The 11,070-nt window shown below is 36.2% G+C and overlaps 1 protein-coding gene across 1 annotated transcript; it reads right to left on the bottom strand.

The window, feature by feature from the left end:
* Positions 1 to 7,839: 7,839 nt before the first annotated feature.
* LOC149219174 (bidirectional sugar transporter SWEET1-like) lies at positions 7,840 to 10,764 on the bottom strand. The gene is made up of 6 exons (XM_089384297.1): positions 10,485 to 10,764; positions 10,344 to 10,380; positions 9,758 to 9,974; positions 8,618 to 8,776; positions 8,385 to 8,504; positions 7,840 to 8,262 (listed from the first exon to the last, which is right to left on the bottom strand). Exons 1-6 carry the CDS (start codon positions 10,519 to 10,521, stop codon positions 8,134 to 8,136), a joined length of 699 nt encoding a protein of 232 aa, XP_089240423.1. The 5' UTR covers positions 10,522 to 10,764; the 3' UTR covers positions 7,840 to 8,133.
* Between the last annotated feature and the right edge of the window lie 306 nt (positions 10,765 to 11,070).

The following is an 11,070-nucleotide window of genomic DNA, read 5'->3' as shown; positions in this document are numbered from 1 at the left end:
CCACCCTCCCACATGGTCGGAGGCTTGCAAGGTAGCTCGTAACGTGGAACGTGCGTTAGTAGCCCAGTCCATTCGCCCAAATTTCACCACCAAGGGTCGCCCCCCACAGGCTCACAGCACAACTCAAACACTTAAGGTTCAAAAGGTGTCACCTGCAGAAATGGCCGAAAGAAGAAAACAGGGATTATGTTACTACTGTGATGAAAAATACTCCCCAGGTGATAAATGCAAGGAGCCTAAATTTTTTCAAAATGATGCCACTGATTACAGCTCATCGGAGGAAGCCCCACCACTTGAGGAACCGGAGGAGGTAGAAGAAGACAACCAGAAGGACAATGTCCCTAACAAACCAGTTATTTCGCTGCATGCTTTGGCAGGGATTTCTTCACCTCAAACTCTCAAAATCAGAGGTTTTATTAAACATCGCCCAGTAGTAGTCTTGATTGATAATGGAAGTACACATAATTTCATCCATCAAAAAGTCGCGGAAGCAGTGTATTGTTTTGTACAAGCAGTTTCTAACTTCCAAGTCCAAATTGCGGATGGGGGAACAATGGAATGTGAAGGCCGTTGTGAAAATATCAAACTTCAAATGGGGGATTATCATTTGAAGACCCACATGTTTGCCATACACATGGGAGGGTGCGACATTGTCCTCGGTGCTGAATGGCTTCGCACTCTTGGGCCAATCACAATGGATTTTCAGGAGTTATATATGAGCTTTAAGTAGAACAACTCCACATATACCCTCCGTGGACTCCAGGCGGGAACTCCCTCTATCATCAGCTCACATAGGATGGAAAATTTGTTAAAAAAGGGCCATCATGGAGTGATCGCTCAATTCAATGCTATCCAGGCCATCGAACCCAATTCTCTGCCGATTCATCCTGAGATGCAACAGATTTTAAATAACCATATGCCAATCTTTGACAAGCCTCATGAGCTTCCACCCTCGCGAGGGGAACATGATCATAGCATCACCTTGGTTCCAGGGGCCCAACCACCAAATGTGCGCCCATACAGATATCCATTCACCCAAAAGAATGAAATAGAAAAAATAATCAAGGAACTTTTGGAAGCAGGTGTCATTCGTCCCAGCATTAGTCCTTATTCATCACTGGTGGTCATGGTGCTCAAGAAAGATGGGGAATGGCGGATGTGTCCAGACTTCAGGGCCCTCAATAAGTTGACAGTCAAAGATAAAATTCCCATTCCGGTTGTTGATGATTTGTTGGATGAACTTAATGGGGCTCAATTCTTCACTAAGTTGGATCTTCGCTCAGGCTACCACCAAATTCGCATGAAGGAAGTTGACATTCCAAAGACTGCTTTCAGAACTCATGAAGGCCATTATGAGTTCCTGGTCATGCCATTCGGTCTTTGTAATGCCCCATCTACTTTTCAAAGCCTTATGAACCACCTTCTCAAACCATATCTCAGGAAATTTGTCCTGGTCTTCTTCGATGACATCCTCATCTATAGTTGCACTTGGGCAACACATCTTCAGCGTATAGATCTGCTCTTGCAACTACTCCGCAAGCATAAATTATTTGTTAAGATGTCAAAATTTTCTTTTGGCATGGAAGAAGTTGAGTATTTGGGCCACATTGTGGGGCGTGAAGGTGTCAAGGTGGACCCCAAAAAGATCCAGGCAATGCAAGATTGGCCTCAACCTAAGACCTTGAAGAGCCTAAGAGGATTTTTGGGTCTCACAGGCTATTATCGCAAATTTGTCTGCAATTATGGACGCATTTCGAAGCCCCTCACTCAACTCCTCAAGAAAAATTCATTCTTCTGGAATGATGATGCGCAACAGGCATTTACAGCTCTCAAAAATGCCATGTGTTCCACTCCAGTCTTAGCACTACCTGATTTCACCAAATCTTTTGTCATTGAATGTGATGCTTTGGGTATGGGTATTGGGGCAGTCTTAATGTAGGAAGGTCGACCCTTGGCCTTCACCAGCCAACAACTAAGTGGGAGGAATCTGGGACAATCTACCTATGAGAAGGAAATGATGGCCATCTTACATGTAGTATATACCTGGCGACCTTACTTACTGGGGCGACATTTCCAAATCCACATAGACCATCACAGTCTTAAATATTTTTTGGAGCAACGCCTATCCTCTCCACAACAAAATAAATGGCTCGCCAAAATGCTAGGATATTATTATGAGATCATTTACAAGAAAGGGAACGAAAATAGTGTAGCAGATGCATTATCTTGCCAATTTGAGGAGGAAAGTACCCTGCTCGCAATTTCCCTTCCCATTCCAGAATGGATTGAAGAGGCTCACAGGGAATGGTTTTCACATCCCGGGCTCTCCCAACTCATTACTCAATTGCAGGCGGATCCAAATTCCACCAAGGGCTACTCGTGGTAGGATGAGATTCTTCGCTACAAGGACAGAGTCGTAATATCACCAACATCCACCCTCAAAAGCTGTATTTTGGCAGAATTGCACTCATCCCCCACTACAGGACATTCAGGATTTCAGAAGACATATGCTCGCACTCGAAGATCATTTTTTTGGACAGGCATGAAAAAGGACATCGTTACTTTTGTAGCGTAGTGTGATGTCTGTCAACGCCACAAAGGGGAGACAGTCAAAGCACCAGGCACATTACAACCGTTGCCCATTCCGGCATCTATATGGATGGAGGTTTCTATGGATTTCATTACAGGTCTTCCAAAGTCGGGAAACAAGTCAGTCATCATGGTGGTTATGGACAGACTTTCTAAGTATGCTCATTTCTGCGCCCTACCCCACCCGTTTACACCGACTTTGGTCGCTCAATCTTTCATGGATCAGATCTTCAAATTGCATGGCATGCCCACTTCTATTGTGTCTGATCGTGACCCGATCTTCACCAATAAATTTTGGCAGGAACTCTTCAGGCTACAAGGCACCCAACAAAAACTCAGTACTTCCTATCATCCACAAATGGATGGTCAAACTGAGGCCGTCAAAAAATGTCTGGAAACCTACCTTAGGTGTTTCATTTCAGAAAAGCAACATCTATGGGTACAGTGGTTGCCTCTAGCTGAATGGTGGTATAACAGCAACTATCATGCCACCACCGAAGTGACTCCCTATGAAGCAGTTTATGGTCAACTCCCTCCTTCCCCTACTTCTTATATCAAGGGGTGCTCCAAGGTACAAGCAGTGGATCAACTCCTACAAAACCACACAACCATGCTCGCCCATCTTAGAGAGAATCTTCATCAAGCTCAAAACTGCATGAAGCAACAGGTAGATCAGCATCGCTCAGAGCGCCAATTTCAAGAAGGGGATCAGGTATTTTTGAGGTGCAACCATATAAGAAAACTTCACTCAAAGACAAGGGTTGTTATAAACTATCTCCAAAGTTCTACGGACCATATCAAGTACTTCAGCGCATTGGGGAAGTGGCCTACAAGCTAGCTTTGCCACCCACTACAAAAATCCATCCAGTTTTCCATGTCTCATGCCTCAAGAAAGTGATTGGGAACAATTGTAGAATTCAAACCAGTCTACCTGAATTGGATGAAGAAGGGTCAATCTGGCTCCAACCTGAATAGGTCCTAGACACACGAGAACAGCACCTGCGTGGCCGCATGATCAAGGAAGTCCTCGTCAAGTGGAAAGACACCTCTACGGAAGATGCAACCTAGGAACCAGTCACTATTCTTCAGCAGTTTTCGCAACTTCAGCCTCGAGGACAAGGCTATTCTTAAGGGGGATGGCATGTTAGGTTCCCACCCTAACCCCCTTATTCATGTAGTAGGATCGAGTCATAGTTATAGTTAAGTAAGGAGTCAATAAAGCCCATATTAATAATTGTAAGTGGTTAACCCGCAATTAATGACGGGACCATAGTTAGTTGCAAATGGGCCATGGTATTAGATAGATGGTATTAATAAGAACCATGGTATTGATCCATGGTATTGCATGTATGAGTCATATATAAAGGATAGAGACTCCCTACAAGGAGCATCGTGTCTTATTTTGTAATCGAGCTCTACTCTATTGGAGGTTGCCCCCTCGAAAAGGCAAGTGAACATTGCTTTCTGAATAATAAAATACTTGCTGTTGTTTCTCACTATTCTAAGTTCTAGGTATATTTCTTTGCATATTCTGTATTCCAGTATCGTCTTCCAGGTTAAGAGCATAACAACTTGCACATGTTTTTCTAAAGAATTCCTCATGATTTCTTTTTAGTTAGCACAAAATTTTTGATTCCTTCCATAACATACTAGTGTGAACTTTAAAACGAGATAATCGAAGTAATGTTATACCTTAGCATAAATGCATCATTGTAGACAAAATGGGTTGTAGGATGACACGAAGATAGGGAAAAATGGTAATCAAAAGGTGGAAAATGGGTGCATAAATATGTAATTTTGGACACTTATTAGCTAATCTTCTCTACTATGAAACAAAATGCACTAGAATAAAATTAAACCTCCTTTTTTCTGTGTGGCCTAGTTATAACACAACCTGATAGCCAATTAGGGGTTAAATTTAACCCATTCAACCCACGTGAGTTAAAACTTGGCTCTTTTAATTCTTCTTCATCATGTTTACATGGCTAGATCCTTTTCCAAAAGTAATGGGGATGACGTGGCATCCTCTCGAATCATGGTGAACAAAATAGGAAGGTCAACTTCTGGGTGGCATAACATTTGCATACATACTCTATTTGAGGTCATTCTTGTATTGTTGGAAGGCTATCTTAGTTTATAGTAACATCAAGGGGTTTGATGCAAATGATTTTTTTTTACCCAAAAAACTTCATTAAATTATTTAAATTATCTCCAGAAGGTTTTAAACATGAATTCACCAAATTGGGACCCATTGATAAAAATGGTCCTATGAGCTAATTCCTCTAATTTTTCCACTTTGAAATCATAAATATGGATAAAAAATAATATAATGATCCAATTGGGATCACATAGTGATTCCCTATCCCAACTGCCAAGGCACACCCCATCTCAACCACAAATGCATGAACAAATCTTATTTCGAGTCTTATACCTATGAATAAAATCATGGAAAATTATAAATATGTATTCATGTTGGAAATGAATTTTAGTGAACAAATTATAATTCTTAAAGCGAAGCTATGGAATTGCTTTTAAATTTCTCATTATTAGGTGTGGCACTTGATAGCATAATGTTTCCCTTTTAGCATATAAATTTGAGTTTTAATGTGGTGTCTGAGTTTTTCATTGAGGTTCTACTTAACCAAGAAACCTTTGGTCAAAGGCTAGGAAAAAGTTACTACTCTTCTTCTACCTTGGGGTGACGACAGTCATCTAAAAATACCTTGATGGCACTATGTCACAAATCCATGTTAATGGGTGATCAATAATGAAGAGATCTTATCCTTACAAAACTCCCAATAGTAAACGCTCTATACTCCATATTGTTATTTTTATGATATTCCTTCTAATAGTATTGTGTAGTGCAATAAATTGTAAATCAATACAATTTGGCCAATTTGGTGTAAATTTGGCACAAAATGATAGTACTTGTATTTTTTTGTAATTTTCTTGAATATAGTTTGGTTTCTAATAAGTAAAACTATATTTTAAAAAATGTACATTGCTTTGTTTCAATTCATAGACATACATCTTCCTAGTTAGAGATATCAAATGAGGAATTGCTTGATTTTTAGCCCATTAAGTTGTAATGGATTCACATGTCAAGTTTTGAATTGCAGTCATGGTGTGGTGTTTAGCAGAATTCAAATTGTTTCAAACCACGGATGTAATAAATACTTCTTTTAGAAATTTATAGAATGTGAATTTTTATTTAACAACTTATTATGGGAATCACACTTAAATGAAGGATTGTAGTATAATATACATATTAACTCAATATGTATTAAGCCATGAAAAATCTCATAATTATTCCATAAGAAAATGATTATTTTTGTCACAATTTCATAATTATGAAATAATAATTATTTTATAATTGATAAGAAAGTTCATAGTGAGTTCGAAAAAAACTCAAAATTGAGGATGGAATTTGTGGATGACTTGTAATTTTTTAGTACACATTCGATAAGCCAACCTACGAATCACAATTGCTTAGTTCACATGTCATCAATTATGAGCTTCTTCCAAATCATTATGAACTTTCTTCTCAATTATGAAATAACACTTATTTTATAATTACGAAAAGGTGACAAAATAATTATCTCCTTGTGGGATAATTATCAGGGTTTTACTCAATTGTGTAATTTTGACCTTGTAATGTCTAATAACAACCTTGCAAGCCCTATGATGGCAAATACAAGTGTAACGATGTTCACATTGATATTTTTTGTAAAAAAATATCGAGACAAAGTTCCCTACCATTGTTTTTTATTACATTAAAAGTCACAATAATTATATAAGTTTTGAGTGATTTAATTTACAAAACATCTAAGTTGTCAAATTTTCATGGCTAAATTTCACTAATAAATGTTTCCCATCTTCATGGATTCACTACAATATAAACATTAGAGCATAATAACATTAAGCAACATATTGATGTTGGTGTTCCCATATCATTTATGCACTAGTTTAACACTGAGAAGAAAAAATTCCACAAAATCCTCCATTTGTTATACAAACCCATTCACTAAAAAAACATCCAGAAATTCCTCATCAATTATTCAAAAACCTTCTAAAAAAATCTACTAGAATATTTACAAACTTATTTTTAATTCTTATTAAATGTTTTGGTCCATACATTAAAACTAAAATCCTCCACTAAAACCTTACCTATATCATAGTAGAGTTGTCTAGATAAAGCAAGTCACATACATAAATGTAAAATTTAGTAGAGCTCATCAATATTAACAAAAATAGGAGTTGGAGCATATACAATTCAAAACATCACTTCCCTAGACAAACATGAATATTATTGAGGATAGGAGTTGCAATGGCTTCAAAACATCAATGGCATAGACATACATGAATGTGATGATGATATGGGCATCAATGGCCTCAAAAGACATGGGTCCGACTGAGGATAAAGCATGTGGCTTTAACGACTTTAGTGTTCAACACAATGGAAGATGCAAAAAGTGTTATTGAGCCTAGTAGACAAAATAAAGTGTTATTGAACCTAATACATTATGAGTTTTTTTGAGGTTGAAAACATAGCATGTGATTAGAAAGTTTCATGAGAGGCGAATGAGTTCATATACTAATATGAAAATTAGAAATGGGTAAAGAGACACAAAATGGGTGTTGATGAGTTATATAATAATTTTTTCAATTAACAAAATGTAAAAATGCTTACAAAATATAAAAAAAAAGTTTATATTTCAAAAACATATATGTTAAAATAAGATATTCTAACAACATATAAATAATAACAATCAAACTTGTAACCTTATTGAAGAATCAAAGATGACAAAAAAAACAATCAATTAACCAATTTTGTAAGAGAAACAAAGATAGCAAAGAAAGATTAACATCAAGGAAAAATAAAAAATGTTTCACTTGAGAAGGGTTCTAATCTAAGAGAAAAATAAAGAACAAATCATTAAACTCCATAAGAGAGTTTGATAGCCCTATTATGCTTACAACAATTAAGTTGACAAATATCCTTTCTTAAAAAAGAATCAATCAATCAACTTTGTAAATAAAACATAGATAGCGAAGAAAATTAAACATTAAAGAAAAATGCTTTACATATGGAAAAAAATTATTATAAAAAATAAAACAAATCATTAAGACCGGTAAAAAAGTTTAAATAACCTTATTATACTTATGACCATTAAGTTGATAAGCATCCTTTCTTAATATTAAAAATAAATTATATATATATAAAACAGGCCATTAATAAGATTTCAACCGAAAAGAAAATGAACATTTTTCCTTCTCCATTCATTTAAACTACTTGTCAAACAATTGACAATATAATAAGTTACTTTTACATCACTAAACAAATGTGAAATTTCACATTACATTTTCAATTGAAAAAGAAAAAATATACATATTATCTTGACAATGTGCCATAAAGATGAAAAAACATGTACATATATTTTGTTAATGTACCATGGATGAGCCAAACTTACGCAGCCCCTGATCAAGCTAGGTTCCCACAGGTCCGGTCACTGTGCGTAGGAATGAAATAAAAAAATTGCCCATTTATGTGACATGAGTCTCCATCTCAATATCTGCTTTGTCTTTATCGACCTTCTTTGGTGTGGATTTCCTGTAAATCGCATATAAAACAAGCTGTGCAGCACCCAACAATGTTCCCAACCCATTGGGAGCCTGTATCAACAAATAAATTCATGTATTGGCTTTCAAATGGTTTCCAGTAGAAAATTATGTGGCCAGTGCCATGTTTTCCATTAGTAATTGAAAAAGGGCAATAAATCGATTAATAAACTCACAGCCACAAATGCATCTTTGCCGATAAGGCCATAAACAAACCAAGAGGAACTGCAGAGGAATACAAAAAGGGACAGGAAGAATGGCATGTATTCCACGCTCTTTGTCTGCACTACATTTTTCTGCCATGCATCCCATGGAAAAAAATTAGTAAGAACAAGAATACCCACTTAGAAGATGCACAAAGCAAGCTCTGAAATTGATATGAGAACTAAGAGGGTTAGTGAATACAGACCATAATAGACAGTGGGGCAGCATACATGCATACTGACAGGGTTGCAGCAGCTATCCCCACCAGTAAAGAGCGTGCAGTGTGATGGAGAGCTAACACCGATACCAGAGCAATCGCCCCAAAAAAGACCAACTCTGCGACGAACAATCCGAAAATTTTTCGCTGTTGTTTCACTCACACATACAGTTGGAATACTTATCATCATATTTCCCCTCATTTCATATTCACACTCTGATAAATTAGATAATCACAGATTTAAGATTCTCGTGGGATGAAATGTTTGATAGTAAGCTTCTCGAAGTGTCTGAGAAGCAGGGATATTATCACAGTTTGTATTATTGGTTTTTAAAATCAATAGAAGCCAGTGTTTTTTTCATCTGAAAAAAAAAAACTTCTTGAGGTGTCCATCTTCTTCAAAAGTTGACATTTAAATCAGCATTTTGAATTTTTAAGTGAATTTGTCTTCACAAAAGTTGACATTTAAATCAACATTTTGAATTTTTAAGTGAATTTATCTTCACAACCAATTGTCCCTGGTTTTGTAGATGAATCCAGTTAAGAAATTTATCTTCGGAACTAAATGGCTTGGTCCTGAAAATGAATCCAGTTAAGAATTCCAAACATGATTTTGAGAAGGATGGAACTGTTGAATCCTAGGTCTTGATCTTAAAGATGAATCAATCAAGAATTTAAAACATTGACTATCAAGGAAGATGGACACTGAAAATTTCTCCAAAAAATAAATAATCTAGATAATCAAGTTTCATTAACAACCACTATGTTATTAAATACTATATAAATTAAGAATTCCAAACATGATTTTGAAAAGGATGGAACTGTGGAATCCTAAGTCTTGATCTTAAAGATGAATCCATCAAGAATTTAAAACATTGACCATCAAAGGAGATGAACAACTGAAAATTTCTCAAAAATTGATAATCTAGTGATCAAGATTCATTAACAACCACTCTGTTATAAAATATTATATAAATTATACACTACAAAGTTCAAAACACTTAAATTATATCTAAACAATAAAATACAAAATTCAAATCCCTTCATTCAAACCAAGAAATACAAAATTTAAATCCCCTGGAACAAAACCAAAAGAAAAAACTAAATGATCTGGAAATATAGTCTTACCCTGTACTTTGGAGGAGAATATGCCAAGTACAGGCACACATATATTATCTCTAGAACGGCTCCCGATCCATTGGAAACAGTGACCAGAATATTATCAGATGTTATGAAGGGCAGGCCATACCAAGTGTACAAAAGGCAGTTTAAGAGGGCTGCCACATATGGGATCCCTGAGAACTCCTCTGTAGAACCCTTTCTTATCACGTAATAGAATGTAATCCTGCATAAAAATAAATGAATTAGACTGGTTTAAGCAATAGGTTGTCTTTACTGTTTATGGATAGGTCATTGATATGAAGTATTAGGTAAACACTAAAAAGTATTATATAAATTATAAAAATCCATGTAAAATATTATGTAAAGAATGAGATTAAAAGTTTAATCTCTCCATAAAATTAAAAAAAATTATGAGAATTATTGTCCTCATATTATGTAAACCATAAAAATTTCCAGACATGTAAAATATTATGGAAACAATGAGAGTAAAGGTTCTTAAAATATCTAACCAGTTCAATATCAACCTAAGTCTACTTTAGAAACTTCTACTTGAATTTCCTCACGAAAACAAAATTCATGAATCTGGGCTTACGCAGGCGACAGAAAGAGTGCTGTTCCGAAAACATTCCCTGCATATTATTCATTTCAAACGCCATTGAAATAAGTAAAGTAGTCTCTCCAGAATCCCTATATACATAAAAAGAGAATAGTTATATGAGGAGAAAAATCAAACCCAAGATGCCGAAGATTAAATGCAGAACATTCCCCATTATTTTGCTTGAACTGGACTGAATTCGATCTCAGGGAAGCAGAGATGAAATGAGTTTGGCCTCATGGAAGCAGAAATAGGGAACCTGTGGAAGGCACGGGTAGATGTCGCTTTTCCTCCTGTGCTAAAGCTGACAATGGTAGGTACTGTAGCGTCTGCACATCAAAGAAACCACATGGTACACGTCAAAGGAATATGAACCTTCACCACACCTCCATCATTGTTTGGCCACGCCGGACGTGTGGCCATGATAGTGTGGTCAGGTGTCAACCTCCTCGATTCAGAGATATACTGGAACAAAGACAGTGAATCTATCCAGAGGATCTTTTGATTTTAAATGTGTTAAAATGTCTTATCAAAACTTTAGGGTAAATTTCACTTTCCCCTGCCAGTGTTCCTTTCATGTCCGGAGAAGGTAGGAAAAGGAAAGTGTTTACAATATTTTTAAATTAATTTTTTATACTCTTTTGATTTTAAATGTATTAAAATGTCTTATCAAAACTTTAGGGTAAATTTCACTCTCCCATGAAGGCAGGAAAAGGAAAGTGTT

Source organism: Pinus tabuliformis, chromosome Q (genome assembly GCF_031772625.1).
Source record: "Pinus tabuliformis cultivar Carrire ecotype Pingquan chromosome Q, CPIR1, whole genome shotgun sequence".
Taxonomy (NCBI): Eukaryota; Viridiplantae; Streptophyta; class Pinopsida; order Pinales; family Pinaceae; genus Pinus; species Pinus tabuliformis.
Note: the sequence above shows the minus strand (reverse complement) of the source record. Positions and strands in the feature narration are given on the sequence as shown.